This window comes from Nerophis ophidion, linkage group LG22 (assembly GCF_033978795.1).
Source record: "Nerophis ophidion isolate RoL-2023_Sa linkage group LG22, RoL_Noph_v1.0, whole genome shotgun sequence".
Lineage (NCBI taxonomy): Eukaryota > Metazoa > Chordata > Actinopteri > Syngnathiformes > Syngnathidae > Nerophis > Nerophis ophidion.
Window position 1 is genome coordinate 40,276,304 of NC_084632.1, and position 24,000 is coordinate 40,300,303.

The 24,000-nt window shown below is 43.2% G+C and overlaps 1 protein-coding gene across 4 annotated transcripts in view; it reads left to right on the plus strand.

Annotated features, from left to right (window-relative positions):
- hps3 (HPS3 biogenesis of lysosomal organelles complex 2 subunit 1) overlaps positions 1-24,000 on the plus strand; it is a 76,790-nt gene that overhangs the window by 45,773 nt on the left and 7,017 nt on the right. For 3 of the 4 annotated variants that reach the window (XM_061883828.1, XM_061883829.1, XM_061883831.1), the window contains 8 exons: positions 7,351-7,459; positions 7,548-7,792; positions 12,710-12,887; positions 14,577-14,810; positions 17,548-17,733; positions 19,722-19,916; positions 20,018-20,122; positions 22,207-22,413. In XM_061883828.1, the coding sequence (XP_061739812.1) occupies positions 7,351-7,459; positions 7,548-7,792; positions 12,710-12,887; positions 14,577-14,810; positions 17,548-17,733; positions 19,722-19,916; positions 20,018-20,122; positions 22,207-22,413 (1,459 nt within the window). The remainder of the gene's footprint in view (positions 1-7,350; positions 7,460-7,547; positions 7,793-12,709; positions 12,888-14,576; positions 14,811-17,547; positions 17,734-19,721; positions 19,917-20,017; positions 20,123-22,206; positions 22,414-24,000) is intronic. The other variant, XM_061883832.1, reaches the window with a different exon arrangement.

A 24,000-nucleotide genomic window follows, 5' to 3' on the forward strand; every position in this document is an offset into this window, starting at 1 on the left:
GATCCAACACAGTAGCAAGAGTCCAGTCCAAAGCGGATCCAACACAGCAGCGAGAGTCCCGTTCACAGCGGAGCCAGCAGGAAACCATCCCAAGCGGAGGCGGATCAGCAGCGCAGAGATGTCCCCAGCCGATACACAGGCAAGCAGTACATGGCCACCGGATCGGACCGGACCCCCTCCACAAGGGAGAGTGGGACATAGAAGAAAAAGAAAAGAAACGGCAGATCAACTGGTCTAAAAAGGGAGTCTATTTAAAGGCTAGAGTATACAGATGAGTTTTAAGGTGAGACTTAAATGCTTCTACTGAGTGAATCCCATATGTCTGTTGGGATATTAGGAAGCTTCAGGGAGCACTTTTGTCTATAGTCAATTGTCCTTGTCCTCGGACCCGTCTGTTACCTTGTGTCAGCTCTCCATAAAAGAGTTGCTTTGGTATGTGAGAGTCTGGCATGCGGCAGAGATAGATAGATAGATAGATAGATAGAATGATGGATAGATAGTAGTCAGCTGGAGGCGTGTCTTAATGAAATTAAACAATGGATGTCCGCTAACTTTTTGCAACTCAACGCCCAAAAAACGGAAATGCTGATTATCGGTCCTGCTAGACACCGAACTCTATTTAATAATACAACTCTAACATTTGACAACCAAACAATTATACAAGGCGACACGGTAAAGAATCTGAGTATTATCTTCGACCCAACTCTCTCCTTTGAGGCACACATTAAAAGCGTTACTAAAACGGCCTTCTTTCATCTCCGTAACATCGCTAAAATTCGCTCCATTCTGTCCACTAAAGACGCTGAGATCATTATCCATGCGTTTGTTACGTCTCGCCTCGACTACTGTAACGTATTATTTTCGGGTCTCCCCATGTCTAGCATTAAAAGATTACAGTTGGTACAAAATGCGGCTGCTAGACTTTTGACAAGAACAAGAAAGTTTGATCACATTACGCCTGTACTGTATATACCTTTATATACATATATACATACATATATACCTGTACTGTATATACCTTTATATACATATATACATACATATATACCTATACTGTATATACCTTTATATACATATATACATACATATATACCTGTACTGGCTCACCTGCACTGGCTTCCTGTGCACTTAAGATGTGACTTTAAGCTTTCACTACTTACGTATAAAATACTACACGGTCTAGCTCCATCCTATCTTGCCGATTGTATTGTACCATATGTCCCGGCAAGAAATCTGCGTTCAAAGGACTCTGGCTTATTAGTGATTCCCAAAGCCCAAAAAAAGTCTGCGGGCTATAGAGCGTTTTCCGTTCGGGCTCCAGTACTCTGGAATGCCGTCCCGGTAACAGTTCGAGATGCTACCTCAGTAGAAGCATTTAAGTCTCACCTTAAAACTCATTTGTATACTCTAGCCTTTAAATAGACTCCCTTTTTCGACCAGTTGATCTGCCGTTTCTTTTCTTTTTCTTCTATGTCCCACTCTCCCTTATGGAGGGGGTCCGGTCCGATCCGGTGGCCATGTACTGCTCGCCTGTGTATCGGCTGGGGACATCTCTGCGCTGCTGGTCCGCCTCCGCTTGGGATGGTTTCCTGCTGGCTCCGCTGTGAACGGGACTCTCGCTGCTGTGTTGGATCCGCTTTGGACTGGACTCTCGCGACTGTGTTGGATCCATTGTGGATTGAACTTTCACAGTATCATGTTAGACCCGCTCGACATCCATTGCTTTCCTCCTCTCCAAGGTTCTCATAGTCATCATTGTCACCGACGTCCCACTGGGTGTGAGTTTTCCTTGCCCTTATGTGGGCCTACCGAGGATGTCGTGGTGGTCTGTGCAGCCCTTTGAGACACTAGTGATTTAGGGCTATATAAGTAAACATTGATTGATTGATTGATTGATAGATAGTACTTTATTGATTCCTTCAGGAGAGTTCCTTCAGGAAAATTAAAATTCCAGCAGCAGTGTACAGAGTTGAGATCAATTGAAATAAAAGTAAAAAACGGGGGTTTAAATGGAAACAAAATAGAGAAATATTACAATAAGAATAAAAACTAAAAAGCAACATTGGGAATAACAATATAACAGTAAAATAAGAATATAACAAGACAAAGTAGGCAGTAGTGAGCATGTTATGAAAACTTATTTCACTGTTATTGTCATCCTAGTACCCCCCGCCCCCCGCCCCAGAGAGGAGTTGTACAGTCTAATGGCGGGTGGGACAAAGGAGTTTTTGAGTCTAATAGTCCTGCACTTGGGATGAAGCAGTCTACAACTGAATAGGCTCCTCTGGCTACTGATAACGCTATGCAGAGGGTGACTGGCATCATCCAGGATGCTCACCAGTTTGTCAACAGTCCTCTTCTCTGCCACCGTCACCAGTGTGTCCAGTTTCATTCCCATTGTAGAACCGGCCCGCCTGATCAGTTTCTCAAGTCTGGAGCTGTCCTTCTTAGATGCACTTACAAATGTAGCCACAAACTATATTTAGTGACAGTGGTTTTCTGAAGTGTTCCTGAGCCCATGTGGTGATATCCTTTAGAGATTGATGTCGGTTTTTGATACAGTGCCGAAAGTCACGGTCATTCAATGTTGGTTGCCGGCCATGCCGCTTACGTGGAGTGATTTCTCCAGATTCTCTGAACCTTTTGATGATATTATGGACCGTAGATGTTGAAATCCTTAAATTTCTTGCAATTGGACTTTGAGAAACGTTGTTCTTAAACTGTTTGACTATTTGCTCACGCAGTTGTGGACAAAGGGGTGTACCTCGCCCCATCCTTTCTTGTCTTTGTAGCATATTCAATTGAATATGGGTTGAAAATGATTTGCAAATCATTGTATTCCGTTTATATTTACATCCAACACAATTTCCCAACTCATATGGCAACGGGGTTTGTAATTCATCTGAAAATGTGTTGTTGTTTTTTTTGTCCTGGAATTAGAAGTTGGTAAAATGATGTCTTTTACAGTATAGTCATTCACACAATGTCGGTCGTAAAGATTGATTGGACGGTTTCGTACAGATCACTTAGATTTCCGGGTTCTTATGTTTTGCAATGTTTTCAGTGCTTTCTCACGCACAAAAAAATATTCACTGCGCCAACGTTTTATTAATGATCATATATCACAAAGAAATGTGCATTGACAAATTGCTGACCTCCAGTGTTTGAGCTCCAGTCCAAAGCCTTTTGCCTGATTTGCATTTAATAAAGTTTATATGCATTGTTTGTTTTGACACAATCATACTCGAAAGGGACAAGCGGTAGGAAATGGATGGATGGATACCCGGAATATTGGCTCAGTGTAAACGTTTTTTATGGACACAGTCATTCATTTCACATTGTTTATTATTAGTTGCAGTTTGAACTGTTTAGTATTTATTGTGTGTTTTCAAATCATCTATGTGATAATGAGAAATTTTGATATCATTTTTAATAATGCAGGTAGGGGTGTAACGGTACGCAAACATTTTCGTTCGGTACGTACCTCGGTTTAGAGGTCACGGTTCGGTTCATTTTCGGTACAGTAAGAAAACAACAAATTACATTTTTTTTGGTTATTTTTCTACCAAATTTGTAAACAATTGGCTTTAACATTGGGAACACAATAATAATTCTGCCCATGTTAATCAACATTAAACTGCCTCAAATCGTTGCTCGGATTAAATAAAATGACAAAACTTTTCTTCTACATATAAAAAGTGCAACATTAAACAGTTTCAAGTCAACTTATCATGCTTAATTTATCACAGTATTTGGGATTTTTATCATGTAAATGTTTTTATCAGCATGTGATAGCAGGGACGCTGCCATTCAAAACGTTTCTGTCCGTAAAACACACACACACACACCGCAAAATGAGCTAACGTTACGCTAAAAGCTAATTAGCCTTCACCTCAAGCCAGAACTGCGAGCGAGCTGAGCTGCAGTTTAAGTTTCTAGAACAGGGGTCGGGAACCTTTTTGGCTGAGAGAGCCACACAAGCCGAATATTTTAAAAAGTATTTCCGTGAGAGCCATATAATATATATTTTTTTAACACTGAATACAACTAAATGCGTGCATTTTTAAATAAGACCAACATTTTTAGAGTATAATAAGTCTCTTATTCTTTTTAATAACATTGTTATTCTGAAACTAACCAACAACAAATAAAATACTTCTGACCGTGATTGCGACTTCTTGAACAGGTGCGGTAGAAACCGGATGGATGGATTAAAATTTTGAACGTTATTTTTGACACTGTGATTACCAGCGGAATTATTCATTACTTATCGTGTCAAGCAATGCCAGCTAAGATTTATCCAAGAGCCAGATGCAGTCATCAAAAGAGCCACATCTGGCTCTAGAGCCATAGGTTCCTTACCCCTGTTCTAGAAGGTCAACAGGTTCATAGTGATATTAGTAGTAGTTATTTGTAGATATTAGTAGTAGGGACGGCGTGGCGCGGTGGAAGAGTGGCCGTGCGCAACCCGAGGGTCACTGGTTCAAATCCCACCTAGTACCAACCTCGTCACGTCCGTTGTGTCCTGAGCAAGACACTTCACCCTTGCTCCTGATGGGTGCTGGTTAGCGCCTTGCATGGCAGCTCCCTCCATCAGTGTGTGAATGTGTGTGTGAATGGGTAAATGTGGAAGTAGTGTCAAAGCGCTTTGAGTACCTTGAAGGTAGAAAAGCGCTATACAAGTACAACCCATTTATCATTTATTTATTTACAGTATTTGGGAACCCTGTAGTTGATTTTTATCATGTAAATGTTTTTATCAGCATGTAATAGCAGGGACCCTGCCATTCAAAACGTTTCTGTCCGTAAAACACACACACACACACACCGCAAAATGAGCTAATGTTACGCTAAAAGCTAATTAGCCTTCACCTCAAGCCAGAACTGCGAGCGAGCTGAGCTGCAGTTTAAGTTTCTAGAACAGGGGTCGGGAACCTTTTTGGCTGAGAGAGCCACACAAGCCGAATATTTTAAAAAGTATTTCCGTGAGAGCCACATAATATATATATATTTTTTAACACTGAATACAACTAAATGCGTGCATTTTTAAATAAGACCAACATTTTTAGAGTATAATAAGTCTCTTATTCTTTTTAATAACATTGTTATTCTGAAACTAACCAACAACAAATAAAATACTTCTTACCGTGATTGCGACTTCTTGAACAGGTGCGGTAGAAACCGGATGGATGGATTAAAATTTTGAACGTTATTTTGGACACTGTGATTACCAGCGGAATTATTCATTACTTACCGTGTTGAGCAATGTCAGCTAAGATTTATCTGAGAGCCAGATGCAGTCATCAAAAGAGCCACATCTGGCTCTAGAGCCATAGGTTCCTTACCCCTGTTCTAGAAGGTCAACAGGTTCATAGTGATATTAGTAGTAGTTGACTGGGAGGTGTGTATTATAATTTGGGGAGAGTTCGCTGCCTTATGCTCACCTGCTTAAACACCTATCTGCTCGACGCTGAAGCATTTACTACATGCGCTCTGAATACGCTCTGCTGATTGGCTGCTACCGCTATATAAGTAACCAATCAGATGGTTGTGTGGGTGGGACAATGCTGGGTGCTGAGACAGAGGCAGAAGAAGCATTGGATGTCTTGGATGCGCTTTGAACTGAACTCTCGCGGCACCTCCTTTTTAGACCAGTTGATCTGCCGCTTCTTTTCTTTCTCCTATGTCCCCCCCTCCCTTGGGGAGGGGGTCCAGTCCGATGACCATGGATGAAGTACTGGCTGTCCAGAGTCGAGACCCAGGATGGACCGCTCGTCGGGACCCAGGATGGACCGCTCGCCTGTATCGGTTGGGGACGTCTCTACGCTGCTGATCCGCTTGAGATGGTTTCCTGTGGACGGGACTCTCGCTGCGGTCTTGGATCCGCTTGAACTGAACTCTCGCGGCTGTGTTGGAGCCACTATGGATTGAACTTTCACAGTATCATGTTAGACCCGCTCGACATCCATTGCTTTCGGTCCCCTAGAGAGGGGGGGTTGCCCACATCTGAGGTCCTCTCCAAGGTTTCTCATAGTCAGCATTGTCACTGGCGTCCCACTGGATGTGAATTCTCTCTGCCCACTGGGTGTGAGTTTTCCTTGCCCTTTTGTGGGTTCTTCCGAGGATGTTGTAGTCGTAATGATTTGTGCAGTCCTTTGAGACATTTATGATTTGGGGCTATATAAATAAACATTGATTGATTGATTGAAAACAGCTTGTTAAGACTTTAGCTTAGAAACTCGTTCGGTACACCCCCGTACCGAAACGGTTCAATACAAGAATGGGAAAGAATTCCACTTTCAAAGCTTCAACAATTTAGTTTCCTCAGTTCCCAAACGTTTATTGAGTGTTGTTAAAAGAAAAGGTGATGTAACACAGTGGTGAACATGCCCTTTCCCAACTACTTTGGCACGTGTTGCAGCCATGAAATTCTAAGTTAATTATTATTTGCAAAAAAAAAGATAAAGATTATGAGTTTCAACATCAAATATGTTGTCTTTGTAGCATATTCAACTGAATATGGGTTGAACGTGATTTGCAATTCATTGTATTCCGTTTATATTTACATCTAACACAATTTCCCAACTCATATGGAAACAGGGTTTGTAGAAAGAACGCTAATGAGCCACCGGGGTGGATTGTGGTATAACCTTCGTCTTGTGTTAGGTTTCGGCACCGACCCGTTTTAGTTTTTAAATGCATAAAAACACCACATACATTTATTTTTTTGCATCAAAGCTTTTTGACTTTGTCAGGAACCTCTTTGTCAACAAAATAAAACATTTGAATTTTTTTCACTAAATTATAAAATGCTCTGGTAGAAATTATGCCCTTGGTGTTGTTGGGGTCGGTTTCGACCCAGTTATAAAAATAAGATGATAAAGCAATGATAAGAGCCAAAACTGAACACACTGACAGCCAGCTCCTCTCCCAATCATGTGAGCTTTAGTGGATTCTCATTTTACCTTGTTATCCTGTACAAAAGACGGACACTAAAAGTGTCACTTTTTGCCACTCTGATTTTGTTTTTTTATTAGTTTTGGAACTAGTAATCTATTTCTCTTGGTTTCATTTGCTTGATTGGTTGTTGGTTGTTTGATGTTGAATTTCTGTTGCTGAAAAAAATATGTTTTAGCCTTTTTCTTGAAGTAAATATATATGGGTCGAAATTGACCCGTAACACCATAGATGCGCTTTCAAATACCGTTACACCCCTAAATGCAGGTCTAATATCTTGTATCATTTTGAGGGTTCGAAAACAGACATCAGGCTTTGGGATATGGCGACCCTCGGACATATAACTCTTTTTGAGTTTACTTCCCGTTTCCTTTCTGTTACTTTTGACCTTAGGAGTAAGAAGTGGACGATTTCTGCTCCCAGAGTGAGCAACCCTGTTGGACACGGATGGAACCTCTATGTGGTCGACACGGTCTCTCCGCTCACTCTCTACAAAGAGATGGTAGACCAGATACAATTCCATCAAAAACACTCGCCGCGTATTGTTTGATCGTTGTGTGTAAGTTTGAATTATTGTGTCCGTGTGCAAGGTTGAATACAGCCAACATTATGCCCAGACCAACATGCAGGCCCAAAGTCTTTGGCACCTCCTCAGTGAAGCTCACCTCCTCCTTCGTGCCGCCCTGCTCCAGCCTTCTTCACCGCAGCAGCACCCGAGCAACGGTGACCCTGCGGACGGCCGATCAGAGGCACAAGTCATCGTTCAGACTGGCAGACAAGAACTGGAAGAGGCGCTAAGGGAGAACTCTGCACAACTGGGAGACTGTTTCAGCAGGTATGTCACATTGATTGATTGATACTTTTATTAGTAGATTGCACAGTTCAGTACATAGTCCGTACAATTCAATCAATCAATCAATCAATGTTTACTTTTATAGCCCTAAATCACTAGTGTCTCAAAGGGCTGCACAAACCACCACGACATCCTCGGTAGGCCCACATAAGGGCAAGGAAAACTCACACCCAGTGGGACGTCGGTGACAATAATGACTATGAGAACCTTAGAGAGGAGGAAAGCAATGGATGTTGAGCGGGTCTAACATGATACTGTGAAAGTTCAATCCACAATGGATCCAACACAGTCGCGAGAGTCCAGTCCAAAGCGGATCCAACCCAGCAGCGAGAGTCCCGTTCACAGCGGAGCCAGCAGGAAACCATCCCAAGCGGAGGCGGATCAGCAGCGCAGAGCTGTCCCCAGCCGATACACAGGCAAGCAGTACATGGCCACCGGATCGGACTGGACCCCCTCCACAGGGGAGAGTGGGACATAGAAGAAAAAGAAAAGAAACAGCAGATCAACTGGTCTAAAAAGGGAGTCTATTTAAAGGCTACAGTATACAAATGAGTTTTAAGGTGAGACTTAAATGCTTCTACTGAGGTGGCATCTCGAACTGTTACCGGGAGGGCATTCCAGAGTAATGGAGCCCGAACGGAAAACGCTCTATAGCCCGCAGACTTTTTTTGGGCTTTGGGAATCACTAACAAGCCGGAGTCCTTTGAACGCAGATTTCTTGCCGGGACATACGGTACAATACAATGGGCAAGATAGGATGGAGCTAGACTGTGTAGTATTTTATACGTAAGTAGTAAAAGCTTAAAGTCACATCTTAAGTGCACAGGAAGCCAGTGCAGGTGAGCCAGTACAGGTATATATGTATGTATATATGTATATAAAGGTATATACAGTACAGGTATATATGTATGTATATATGTATATAAAGGTATATACAGTACAGGTATATATGTATGTATATATGTATATAAAGGTATATACAGTATAGGTATATATGTATGTATATATGTATATAAAGGTATATACAGTATAGGTATATATGTATGTATATATGTATATAAAGGTATATACAGTACAGGTATATATGTATGTATATATGTATATAAAGGTATATACAGTACAGGCGTAATGTGATCAAACTTTCTTGTTCTTGTCAAAAGTCTAGCAGCCGCATTTTGTACCAACTGTAATCTTTTAATGCTAGACATGGCGAGACCCGAAAATAATACGTTACAGTAATCGAGACGAGACGTAACAAACGCATGGATAATGATCTCAGCGTCTTTAGTGGACAGAATGGAGCGAATTTTAGCGATATTACGGAGATGAAAGAAGGCCGTTTTAGTAACGCTTTTAATGTGTGCCTCAAAGGAGAGAGTTGGGTCGAAGATAATACCCAGATTCTTTACCGTGTCGCCTTGTTTAATTGTTTGGTTGTCAAATGTTAGAGTTGTATTATTAAATAGAGTTCGGTGTCTAGCAGGACACCGAATTGAGCACTAAATGGTAACACCCCAATAAGTTTTTCAACTTGTTTAAGTCGGGGTCCACGTTAATCAATTCACGCTACAAATATATACTATCAGCATAATACAGTCATCACACAGGTTAATCATCATAGTATTATTAATATTATTTACATTATTTACGATCCGGGAGGTGGAATGAGGAGCTTTGGTTGATATCAGAACTTCAGTCATCAACAATGCCTTTCAGAAGTAGTTACCTCGGCCTTTTATTGTTTTATACTTCAATCAGTCAAAGTTTACTTAAATAGCCCTGAATCACAATCTGGGTATTATCTTCAACCCAACTCTCTTGTTTGAGCCACACATTAAGAGTCAGAGGTGGGAAGAGTAGCCAGAAATTGTACTCAAGTTCTGTTACTTTAGAGCAGGGGTCCGTAAGGACCAGATGAGTCGCACGCTGGCCTGTTCTAAAAATAGCTCAAATAGAGGCACTTACCAGTGAGCTGCCTCAATTTTTAAAATTGTATTTATTTACTAGCAAGCTGGTCTCGCTTTGCTCGACATTTTTAATTCTAAGAGAGACAAAACTCAAATAGAATTTGAAAATCCAAGAAAATATTTTAAAGACTTGGTCTTCACTTGTTTAAATAAATTCATTAATTGTTTTACTTTCTTCTTGTAACGTTCACAAAGACCATTTTAGAGAAAAAATACAACCTTAAAAATGATTTTAGGAATTTTAAACACATATACCTTTTAAATTCCTTCCTCTTCTTTCCCGACAATTTAAATCAATGTTCAAGTAAATTATTTTTTTTTTATTGTAAAGAATAATGAACAATTTTGATTTAATTCTTCGTTTTAGCTTCTGTTTTTGCGACAAATAATATTTGTGAAATATTTTTTCAAACTTATTATGATTAAAATTAAAAATATATATTCTGGCAAATCTAGAAAATCTGTGGAATCAAATTTAAATATTCTTTTAAATTATTTTTATTTATTTATTTTTTTTTTGTTCTGGAAAATCTAGAAGAAAGAATCATCCGTCTTTGTTAGAAATATAGCTTGATCCAATTTGTTGTATATTCTAACAAAATGCAGATTGGATTTCAACCCATTTAAAACATGTCATCAAAATTCTAAAATTAATCCTTATCAGGAAAAATTACTCATGATGTTCCATAAAATATTTTTAAAATTTTTTTCAAAAAGATTCGAATTAGCTAGTTTTTGTCTTCTCTTTTTCGGTTGAATTTTGAATTTTAAAGAGTCGAAATTTAAGATAAACAATCTTTCAAAATTTTATTTTCACTTTTTTCCTGTTTTGTCCTCTTTTAAACCGTTCAATTAAGTGTTTTATAAGAATTTATTCTCTACAAAACACCTTTCGTAAAAGGAAAAAAAATGTACGACGGAACGCCAGACAGAAATACCCATTATTTTAATATATATATATAGATTTATTTATTAAAGGTAAATTGAGCAAATTGGCTATTTCTGGCAATTTATTTAAGTGTGTATCAAACTGGTAGCCCTTGGCATTAATCAGTACCCAAGAAGTAGCTCTTGCTTTCAAAAAGGTTGGTGACCCCTGCTTTAGAGGTTCATTACTCAAGTAAAAGTAAGGAGTAGTCACCCAAATATTTACTTGAGTAAAAGTAAAAAGTATTTTGTGAAAAAAACACTCAAGTACTGAGTAACTGATGAGTAACCTGTTTGTTTAATGATGACGGCAACAAGTAATGCACAAAAACAGAAAAATAGCAATGAACAAATTCAGAGCCAGGAATATCTCTTAAGCAACTAAAACAATAATATATATTAAATAATATATATTTGGTTTTATACTGTATTGAAAACAAATTCTAACATAATAGTGTGAGAGTCCAGTCCATAGTGGATCTAACATATTAGTGTGAGAGTCCAGTCCATAGTGGATCTCACATAATAGTGTGAGAGTCCAGTCCGAAGTGGATCTAACATAATATTTTGAGAGTCCAGTCCATTTTGGATCTAACATAATAGTGAGAGTCCAGTCCATAGTGGATCTCACATAATAGTGTGAGAGTCCAGTCCGAAGTGGATCTAACATAATATTTTGAGAGTCCAGTCCTTAGTGGATCTAACATAATAGTGAGAGTCCAGTCCTTAGTGGATCTAACATAATAGTGAGAGTCCAGTCCATAGTGGATCTAACATAATAGTGTGAGAGTCCAGTCCATAGTGGATCCAACATAATAGTGAGAGTCCAGTCCATAGTGGATCTAACATAATAGTGTGAGAGTCCAGTCTATAATGGATCCAACATAATAGTGTGAGAGTCCAGTCTATAGTGGATCTAACATAATAGTGTGAGAGTCCAGTCTATAGTGGATCCAACATAATAATGAGAGAGTCCAGTCCATAGTGGATCTAACATAATAGTGAGAGTCCAGTCCATAGTGGATCTAACATAATAGTGAGAGTTCAGTCCATAGTGGATCTAACATAATAGTGAGAGTTCAGTCCATAGTGGATTTAACATAATAGTGAGAGTCCAGTTCATAGTGGATCTAACATAATAGTGAGAGAGTCCAGTCCAATAATGGATCTAACATAATAATGTGAGAGTCCAGTCCATAGTGGATCTAACATAATAGTGTGAGAGTCCAGTCCATAGTGGATCTAGCATAATATTGTGAGAGTCCAGTCCATAGTGGATCTAACATAATAGTGTGAGAGTCCAGTCCATAGTGGATCTAACATAATAGTGTGAGAGTCCAGTCCATAGTGGATCTAACATAATAGTGAGAGTCCAGTCCATAGTGGATCTAACATAATAGTGAGAGTCCGGTCCATAGTGGATCTAACATAATAGTGTGAGAGTCCAGTCCATAGTGGATCTAACATAATAGTGAGAGTCCAGTCCATAGTGGATCTAACATAATAGTGAGAGTCCGGTCCATAGTGGATCTAACATAATAGTGTTAGATAATAGTGTCACTTTTACATGAAATCATAGTCAAAGTGAAAACATCTTACTCCAAAAAGGTGTTAGTTTACAATATTTAAGGTAACATACATGCCTGCGCAAGTATGCACCCCCTTCACGTCACTATTTAGTAGAACTTTGGCTGCAATCACAGTATCGATGCTGTGTTGGTATGTTTTAAACATCTCAATACTGTGATTTTTTTCCACATTTGTACTGCAAAATCCCCGTCAAACATCTATTTTCAAATTTATGGAGTTACTTGGCCACTTTACAACATTCACTTTGTTGTCTTGAACCAGTTCTGTGCAGCTTTTGCTATCTTGCTAGAAAATACAACTTTTCCCAAGGCTTCAATCTCTCACAGGCTGCAACGATTTTTCTCCGGAATGTTCCGTCTTGACCAGCCTCCCAGATCACGCTGCTTTTAACTGTTGTCCTAATTTTTCCCCCCAGGGGAAGCCACAGGAGTTGTCATCTGGCTCTGCCTTACTACCGAATGTCTGGTCTGTCCGTCAGTGACGTCATGGCCAGGAACCGACCTCAGCCCAGCGACCCACACTCCCACAACCCGGGCTTCTTGTTCTACCTGAAGCATTACCTTTTAGAAGAGACCGATCAGCATCTTAGTCAGGTATGCGAACACTTTTTTCTCAACCACCGATTAACTTCTTAAAGCAGTCGACGTTGTGGCCACAAAAGGAAACATACAGACCCCGTTTCCATATGAGTTGGGAAATTGTGTTTGATGTAAATATAAACAGAATACAATGATTTGCAAATCCTTTTCAACCCATATTCAATTGAATATGCTACAAAGACAACATATTTGATGTTCAAACTGATAAAAAATAATTTAATGCAAATAATCATTAACTTTAGAAATTGATGCCTGCAACACGTGACAAAGAAGTTGGGAAAGGTGGCAATAAATACTGATAAAGTTGAGGAATGCTCATCAAACACTTATTTGGTAACATCCCACAGGTGTGCAGGCTAATTGGGAACAGGTGGGTGCCATGATTGGGTATAAAAACAGCTTCCCCAAAAAATGCTCAGTCTTTCACGAGAAAGGATGGGGCGAGGTACACCCCTTTGTCCACAACTGTGTGAGAAAATAGTCAAACAGTTTAAGAACGTTTCTCAAAGTGCAATTGCAAGAAATTTAGGGATTTCAACATCTACGGTTCGTAATATCGTCAAAAGGTTCAGAGAATCTGGAGAAATCACTCCACGTAAGCGGCATGGCCGGAAACCAACATTAAATGACCGTAACCTTCGATCCCTCAGACAGCACTGTATCAAAAACCAACATCAATCTCTAAAGGATATCACCACATGGGCTCAGGAACTCTTCAGAAACCCAATGCCACTAAATACAGTTCATCGCTACATCTGTAAGTGCAAGTTAAAGCTCTAATATGCAAAGCGAAAGCCTTTTATCAACAACACCCAGAAACGCCGCCGGCTTCTCTGGGCCCGAGATCATCTAAGCTGGAATGATGCAAAGTGAAAAAGTGTTCTGTGGTCTGACGAGTCTACAATTCAAATTGTTTTTGTAAATATTCCGCATCGTATCATCCGGACCGAAGGGGAAGCGAACCATCCAGACTGTTATCGACGCAAAGTTGAAAAGCCAGCATGTGTGATGGTATGGGGGTGCATTAGTGCCCAAGGCATGGGTAACTTACACATCTGTGAAGGCACCATTAATGCTGAAAGGTACATGCAGGTTTTGGAACAACACATGCTGCCATTTAAGCGCCGTCTTTTTCATGGACGCCCCTGCTTATTTCAGCAAGACAATGCCAAGCCACATTCAGCACGTGTTACAACAGCGTGGCTTTGTAAAAAAAGAGTGTGGGTACTTTCCTGGCCCGCCTTCAGTCCAGACCTGTCTCCCATGGAAAATGTGTGTTGCATTATGAAGCGTAAAATACGACAGCGGAGACCCCGGACTGTTGAACGACTGAAGCTCTACATAAAACAAGAATGGGAAAGAATTCCACTTTCAAAGCTTCAACAATTAGTTTCCTCAGTTCCCAAACGTTTATTGAGTGTTGTTAAAAGAAAAGGTGATGTAACACAGTGGTGAACATGCCCTTTCCCAACTACTTTGGCACGTGTTGCAGCCATGAGATTCTAAGTTAGTGCATAGTGTCGTGCATTCAACTGAATATGGGTTGAAAAGGATTTGCAAAACATTGTATTGCGTTTATATTTACATCCAACACAATTTCCCAACTTAAATGGAAACGGAGTTTGTACAACGCATCAATTAATCCAGTTCTCCAAATTTAAAAAGCACTTTTTGTGTCTGCAGGAAGCAGCGGATGAGCTCATTGACATTTTCAGCCAAACAGAACCGTCACAGCTCATCAACGTGTGTGCCAGCCCGACGATGATCAATGTCAATCCTGCTCGGACGCTCCGAATCTTGCAACATCTTGAGGACACCACAGGGGTGTCCGTTGCACTGACAATCACCATGGCAACCATGCTGCTGCGCTTGGACGACCTGTCACAGTACACACAACTGATGGAGAGACATGCTGAGGTCGGAAGGCTGGCTTTGGAATTCATTTCTTAGCAATAAATACGCTTTTAAAAATGCGTTTATCCGACAAACTGCCATTTTACGGACGCCATGTCCTGGATAGTCAAATGACTGTCACTCGAAAATGTTTTGTGAGCTTCACTTAAGGGGAAAAAAATCTGATCGATCCCATTTTTAGAATTGTTAAAAGTGTTTGTAACATGGCTTTTTCGCGGTAAGTTAGAAGGGTAACAACAGTGAAATGTTGAACACTGTTGCCTAACCGTCCATTCATTCATCTTTTTCCGCTTATCCGAGGTCGGGTCGCGGGGGCAGCAGCCTAAGCAGGGAAGCCCAGACTTTCCTCTCCCCAGTCACTTTGTCCAGCTCTTCCCGGGGGATCCCGAGGCGTTCCCAGGCCAGCCGGGAGACATAGTCTTCCCCGTGGCCTCCTCTCGGTTGGACGTGCCCTAAACACCTCCCTAGGGAGGCGTTCGGGTGGCATCCTGACCAGATGCCCGAACCACCTCATCTGGCTCCTCTCGATGTGGAGGAGCAAGCTTTACTTTGAGCTCCTCCCGGATGACAGAGCTTCTCACCCTATCTCTAAGGGAGAGCCCCGCCACCCGGCAGAGGAAACTCATTTCAGCCGCTTGTACCCGTGATCTTGTCCTTTCGGTCATAACCCAAAGCTCATGACCATAGGTGAGGATGGGAACGTAGATCGACCGGTAAATTGAGAGCTTTTCCTTCCGGCTCAGCTCCTTCTCCACCACAACGGATCGGTACAACGTCCGCATTACTGAAGACGCCGAACCGATCCGCCTGTCGATCTCCCGATCCACTCTTCCCCCACTCGTGAACAAGACTCCTAGGTACTTGAACTCCTCCACTTGGGGCAGGGTCTCATCCCCAACCCGGAGATGGAACTCCACCCTTTTCCGAGAGAGAACCACGGACTCGGACTTGGAGGTGCTGATTCTCATCCCAGAACTGATCCAGTGTGGTAAATTGAGAGCTAAGCCTTCCGGCTGAGCTCCTTCTTCACCACATCCATCCATCCATTTTCTACCGCTTATTCCCTTTTGGGGTCGCGGGGGGCGCTGGCGCCTATGTCAGCTACAATCGGGCGGAAGGCGGACGGATCGATAAAGCATCCGCATTACCGATCCGCCTGTCGATCCCACCATCCGCTCTTCCCTCACTCGTGAACAAGACTCCGAGGTACTTGAACTCCTCCACTTGGGGCAGGGTCTCCTCCCCAACCCGGAGATGGAACTCCACCCTTTTCCGGGCAAGAACCATGGACTGGGACTTGGAGGTGAAGTGACTCAAAGCGCTTTACATAGTGAAACCCAATATCTAAGTTACATTTAAACCAGTGTGGGTGGCACTGGGAGCAGGTGGGTAAAGTGTCTTGCCCAAGGACACAACGGCAGTGACTAGGATGGCGGAAGCGGGAATTGAACCTGCAACCCTCAAGTTGCTGGCACGGCCGCTCCACCAACCGAGCTATGCCGCCTGATTGTCTGCTGATTCTCATCGAACCGATCCAGTGAGAGCTGAAGACCCTGGCTAGATGAAGCCATCAGGACCACATCACCTGCAAACCGGATCCCCTCAACGCCCTGACTTTGCCTAGAAATTCTGTCCATATAAGAGTCTACCCTAGTCTTCCATCAGAGAGAGTTTCAATTCCCACCTCCGTATGAACTTTGAACTTGTCATAAGGAGAAGCTGGACATTGAGGCCAAGTGGACCATGTTCTAAACCTGTTTAGTCTGGGCCTTCAAGGTGGTTGATGCCATTCGAATCCCCAAACGGACCGGTGGACACCAGCTTTAAGGGATGCCGTTTAGATGAAGAAAAAATCCTATCGGGTCCATTTGGCTCGTGGGACAGACAAGTACCGACAGCCCAAGCGCCGTGTGGCTTCAGAGGCAAAAACTCAGACAATGGACGAGTTCAAGGAATCAATCAATGTCAATCAATCAATGTTTATTTATATAGCCCCAAATCACAAATGTCTCAAAGGACTGCACAAATCATTGCGACTACAACATCCTCGGAAGAACCCACAAAAGGGCAAGGAAAACTCACACCCAGTGGGCAGGGAGAATTCACATCCAGTTGGACGCCAGTGACAATGCTGACTATGAGAAACCTTGGAGAGGACCTCAGATGTGGGCAACCCCCCCCCCTCTGGGGGACCGAAAGCAATGGATGTTGAGCGGGTCTAACATGATACTGTGAAAGTTCAATCCATAGTGGCTCCAAGACAGCAGCGAGAGTCCCGTCCACAGGAAACCATCTCAAGCGGATCAGCAGCGTAGCGATGTCCCCAACCGATACAGGCGAGCGGTCCATCCTGGGTCCCGAGGAGCGGTCCATCCTGGGTCTCGACTCTGGACAGTCAGTACTTCATCCATGGTCATCGGACCGGACCCCCTCCACAAGGGAGGGGGGGACATAGGAGAAAGAAAAGAAGGAAGCCATGGGACACAACTTCTGGATGACTTTGAAGCAATCCTGGACCACCTCCTCTGCCTCAAGAGGGGGGGCATTGTTAAAACTGGTGGGGATGGCCTCAGGTTCTCCAGGGAGGAGCTAGACAAAGTGGGTGGGGGAAGGAATGTCTGGGCTTCTCTGCTTAGGCTGCTGCCTGACCTTGGCTAAACGGAAGAAGACGGATGAATGGCTAGTCAGTAATCTAGAACCTGTACTTTAAAAACATTTGTTGTTGTTTGTTTTTTTGTAGATGGTGTTGGTGTACGGCTTCATCGAGGAGCCGAGGCTTTTGCTGCAGGGGGGAGACACAAACATTTACCCTACAGCCTTGACCCAGCAGATGGTTAAGTCCCAGCCGGGTGTGCTGGTGGCTGCTATGGTGGCCCTGCATGAGAACAACAAAATCGACCTGAAACAGGTGGACGTCATGTTTAAGGTGTGTCTTTTACCATTTTATTGGTATGTATCGGTCTAGCAGTTCTTTTCCGATACAGTACTTATATCAGAGCCTTGAGGATTGGTTGATACTGATTTTGATCCAAAGTGATATCATAGCGAACTATACGTACTTTTAGTGTTTTGTAGTGTGGTACCAATGGTTGGTTTCAAAAACACAAACCTTCCATCCATCCATTTTCTACCGCTTATTCCCTTTCGGGGTCGCGGGGGGGCGCTGGAGCCTATCTCAGCTACAATGGGGCGGAAGGCGGGGTACATCCTGGACAAGTCGCCACCTCATCGCAGGGCCAACACAGATAGACAGACAACATCCACACTCACATTCACACACTAGGGACCATTTGGTGTTGCCAATCAGCCTATCCCCAGGTGCATGTCTTTGGAGGTGGAAGGGGCCTATCCCCAGGTGCATGTCTTTGGAGGTGGGAGGGGCCTATCCCCAGGTGCATGACTTTGGAGGTGGGAGGGGCCTATCATTAATCAATCAATGTTTACTTATATAGCCCTAAATCAATAGTGTCTCAAAGGCCTATCCCCAGGTGCATGTCTTTGGAAGTGGGAGGGGCCTATCCCCAGGTGTATGTCTTTGGAGGTGGAAGGGGCCTATCCCCAGGTACATGTCTATGGAGGTGAAAGGGGCCTATCTCCAGCTGCATCGCTTTGGAGGTGGGAGGGGCCTATCCCCAGGTGTATGTCTCTGGAGGTGGGAGGGGCCTATCTCCAGCTGCATGTCTTTGGAGGTGGGAGGGGCCTATCCCCAGGTGCAAGTCTTTGGAGGTGGGAGGGGCCTATCCCCAGGTGCAAGTCTTTGGAGGTGGGAGGGGCCTATCCCCAGGTGTATGTCTTTGGAGGTGGGAGGGGCCTATCCCCAGGTGCATGTCTTAGGAGGTAGGAGGGGCCAACCCCCAGGTGTATGTCTTTGGAGGTGGGAGGGGCTTAACCCCAAGTGTATGTCTATTGAGGTGGAAGGGGCCTATCCCCAGGTGCATCGCTTTGGAGGTGGGAGGGGCCTATCCCCGGGTGCATGTCTTAGGAGGTAGGAGGGGCCTATCCCCAGGTGCATGTCTTTGGAGGTAGGAGGGGCCTATCCCCAGGTGCATGACTTTGGAGGTGGGAGGGGCCTATCCCCAGGTGCATGTCTTTGGAGGTGGGAGGGGCCTATCCCCAGGTGCATGTCTTTGGAGGTGGGAGGGGCCTATCCCCAGGTGCATGTCTTTGGAGGTTGGAGGGGCCTATCCCCAGGTGCATGTCTTTGGAAGTGGGAGGGGCCTATCCCCAGGTGCATGTCTGGAGTGATGAATCACGCTTTTCCATCTGGCAACCTGATGGACCAGTCTGGGTTCGGAGGTTGCCGGGAGAACGCTACATTCTGGACTGCATTGTGCCAAATGTGAATTTTGCTGGAGGAGGAATCATGGTGTGGGGTTGTTTTTCTTAGTTCTTTGAATGCTCCAGGATACCAACACTCCACGCTCCCAACCTTGTGGGAACAGATCGGAGCAGGCCCCTTCCGCTTCCATAAAGACATGGACTTGACTGGCCTGCACAGAGTCCTGACCTGAACCCGATTCGAACACCTTTGGGATGAATTAGAACAGAGCCTGAGAGCCAGGCTTTTCTCCACAAACATCAGTGTGGGACCTCACCAAAGCGCTTTTGGAAGGATGGTCGAACATTTCTATAAACACACCTTGTGGACAGCCTTCCCAGAAGCTGTAATAGCTGCAAAAGGTGGACCCACATCGTATTGAACCTTATGGGTTAGGAATGGGATGGCACTTGTTTTTTTTGCTGATGTGGAACTGATATCAGATATCATTATCAGATCAAGACTCCCTTACTTACCATTCATTATAGATTGTCTTATTTTTAAGATCTATGTTACGGTAAATATTTATACTGTGTTCTGTATATTCTTGCTATGTATATTAATGCCTTTAATATCTGCATGTTTCTGTGTGAAAGGTGCTGGATTGTGAACACAGTTTGCAGGTGGATTTCTGGGAAGCCATGCTTATGGCCTCGTCCCAGGACGCGGTCATTCAGGAGCTTCTCTTCCGATTGTCTTCCGTCTACATAGACCGACTGATGCAGACCAGTTCTGACAAACTCCAGCACAAACCCATAGCACGCAGATCCCTAAAAAGCGCCGATGACCTAGTAAAGTGGCACTTTTTTTTTTTTTATCACCCTATTTATACATTATTTTGGTGTGCAAATAGCCGAATTAGAAATAATTGTGTGTGCTGTGTACGTTTCAGATAAATTCCTGCACTCACTATGGTGCTTTGTATCCCTGGCTCACTGTTCTCAGTCCGCCGCACACCACCGGCTCCCAGCACCAAGAGGCGTTTTATAAAATGCAGGTAAAATAAGGCCCATTTTAGTCGTGCTCGTAAGTGGACATAACCTGGGAGAATTGATGATTTCTTGGCCATTCTTCAATCAATCAATCAATCAATCAATGTTTACTTATATAGCCCTAAATCACTAGTGTCTCAAAGGGCTGCACAAACCACCACGACATCCTCGGTAGGCCCACATAAGGGCAAGGAAAACTCACACCCAGTGGGACGTCGGTGACAATGATGACTATGAGAACCTTGGAGAGGAGGAAAGCAATGGATGTCGAGCGGGTCTAACATGATACTGTGAAAGTTCAATCCACAATGGATCCAACACAGTCGCGAGAGTCCAGTCCAAAGCGGATCCAACACAGCAGCGAGATTCCCGTTCACAGCGGAGCCAGCAGGAAACCATCCCAAGCGGAGGTGGATCAGCATCGCAGAGATGTCCCCAGCCGATACACAGGCAAGATGTACATGGCCACCGGATCGGACCGGACCCCCTCCACAAGGGAGAGTGGGACATAGAAGAAAAAGAAAAGAAACGGCAGATCAACTGGTCTAAAAAGGGAGTCTATTTAAAGGCTAGAGTATACAAATGAGTTTTAAGGTGAGACTTAAATGCTTCTATTGAGGTAGCATCTCGAACTGTTACTGGGAGGGCATTCCAGAGTACTGGAGCCCGAACGGAAAACGCTCTATAGCCCGCAGACTTTTTTTGGGTTTTAGGAATCACTAATAAGCCGGAGTCTTTTGAACGCAGATTTCTATAAACACACCTTGTAAATTTGTAACGTGTTATTTTCGGGTCTCCCCATGTCTAGCATTAAAAGATTACAGTTGGTACAAAATGCGGCTGCTAGACTTTTGACAAGAACAAGAAAGTTTGATCACATTACGCCTGTACTGTATATACCTTTATATACATATATACATACATATATACCTGTACTGTATATACCTTTATATACATATATACATACATATATACCTGTACTGTATATACCTTTATATACATATATACATACATATATACCTGTACTGTATATACCTTTATATACATATATACATACATATATACCTGTACTGTATATACCTTTATATACATATATACATACATATATACCTCTACTGGCTCACCTGCACTGGCTTCCTGTGCACTTAAGATGTGACTTTAAGGTTTTACTACTTACGTATAAAATACTACACGGTCTAGCTCCATCCTATCTTGCCGATTGTATTGTACCATATGTCCCGGCAAGAAATCTGCGTTCAAAAGACTACGGCTTATTAGTGATTCCTAGAGCCCAAAAAAAGTCTGCGGGCTATAGAGCGTTTTCCGTTCGGGCTCCAGTACTCTGGAATGCCCTCCCGGTAACAGTTCGAGATGCTACCTCAGTAGAAGCATTTAAGTCTCACCTTAAAACTCATCTGTATACTCTAGCCTTTAAATAGACCTCCTTTTTAGACCAGTTGATCTGCCGCTTCTCTTCTTTTATCTCCTATGTCCCCCCCTCCCTTGTGGAGGGGGTCCGGTCCGATGACCATGGATGAAGTACTGGCTGTCCAGAGTCGAGACCCAGGATGGACCGCTCGTCGGGACCCAGGATGGACCGCTCGCCTGTGTATCGGTTGGGGACGTCTCTACGCTGCTGATCCGCTTGAGATGGTTTCCTGTGGACGGGACTCTCGCTGCGGTCTTGGATCCGCTTTGAACTGAACTCTCGCGGCTGTGTTGGAGCCACTATGGATTGAACTTTCACAGTATCATGTTAGACCCGCTCGACATCCATTGCTTTCGGTCCCCTAGAGGGGGGGGGGTTGCCCACATCTGAGGTCCTCTCCAAGGTTTCTCATAGTCAGCATTGTCACTGGCGTCCCACTGGATGTGAATTCTCCCTGCCCACTGGGTGTGAGTTTTCCTTGCCCTTTTGTGGGTTCTTCCGAGGATGTTGTAGTCGTAATGATTTGTGCAGTCCTTTGAGACATTTGTGATTTGGGGCTATATAAATAAACATTGATTGATTGATTGATGTAAACATATTTGCTACAGCATTATGTTCATGGACCGATATTGTCTCACCGTGTGTGTGTGTTCCCGACAGTCCCTCCTCTGTGGTCCATCTCTGTCTGTGACCTCAGTCACACCTTTGTTAGAAAGCCTGTCGGAAAACAACGTATGGGGCTTCAGCCTGCACCTTCTCTGCGCGACCAGGAGGGGGCAGTACGGTTACAGCATTGAACAGCTGCTGGACAGATGTCCCCAGGCTATCATTGCCTATGCCAATCACCACTTGCAAGATACACACATGGTATGTATCAACGTATCAAGTGTGCCAACTGGGAGGGATGCCACTTTATTTTTTGTGTGGGGAGTATTGTTTTGTATTTTGTTAAGCCTTTATGTGTATTTGAGAAATGTCCCAGGTCAAAATAACCTCGCACTGCACAAACTGAAACCAGGAAATATTTAAATATCTCAAATCAAGGATGGGGATGTTCGTATATTTTGCGAACAAAGTACTTTTGTGTATTGTATATATTGTGCATACTGCATACCTCAACTAACAGTGCGTCCGTTTAAGTCAGGACTTTGGGAAGGGCATTTTAAAACCTGAATTCTAGCCTAATTTAGTCATTCCTTTACCACTTTTTGTTTGTGTTTGGGGTCATTGTCCTGTTGGAACACCCAACTGTGCCATAGACCCATCCTCCGGGTTGATGATTTTTAGGTTGTCATTTAGAATCTGGAGGTAATCCTCCTTTTTCATTGTCCCATTTAAAGTACCAGTTTCATTGGCAGCCAAACAAACCCAGGACATAACACATATGAGTTGGGAAATTGTGTTAGATGTAAATATAAACAGAATACAATGATTTGCAAATCCTTTTCAACCCATATTCAGTTGAATATGCTACAAAGACAACATATTTGATATTTTTTTGCAAATAATCATTAACTTTAGAATTTGATGCCAGTAACACGTGACAAAGAAGTTGCGCAAAGGTGGCAATGAACGCTGATAAAGTTGAGGAATGCTCATCACACACTTATTTGGAACATCCCACAGGTGTGCAGGCTAATTGGGAACAGGTGGGTGCCATGATTGGGTATAAAAACAGCTTCTCAAAAAATGCTCGGTCTTTCACAAGAAAGGATGGGGCGAGGTACACCCCTTTGTCCACAACTGCGTGAGCAAATAGTCAAACAGTTTAAGAACAACGTTTCTCAAAGTGCAATTGCAAGAAATTTAGGGATTTCAACATCTACGGTCCATAATATCATCAAAAGGTTCAAAGAATCTGGAGAAATCACTCCACGTAAGCGGCATGGCCGGAAACCAACATCGAATGGCCGTGACCTTCGATCCCTCAGATGGCACTGTATCAAAAAACGACATCAATATCTAAAGGATATCACCACATGGGCTCAGGAACACTTCAGAAAACCACTGTCACTAAATACAGTTCATCGCTTCATCTGTAAGTGCAAGTTAAAGCTCTAAAATGCAAAGCAAAAACCATTTATCAACAACATCCAGAAATGCTGCCGGCTTCTCTGGGCCGGAGATCCTCTAAGATGGACTGATGCAAAACGGGAAAGTGTTCTGTGGTCTGACGAGTCCACATTTCAAATTTTTGGGGAAATATTCGACATTATGTTATCCAAACCAAAGGGGAAGCGAACCATCCAGACTGTTATCGACGCAAAGTTCAAAAGCCAGCATCTGTGATGGTATGGGGGTGCATTAGTGCCAAAGACATGGGTAACTTACACATCTGTGAAGGCACCATTAATGCTGAAAGGTACATACAGGTTTTGGAACAAAATATGCTGCCGTCTTTTTCATGGACGCCCCTGCTTATTTCAGCAAGACAATGCCAAACCACATTCTGCA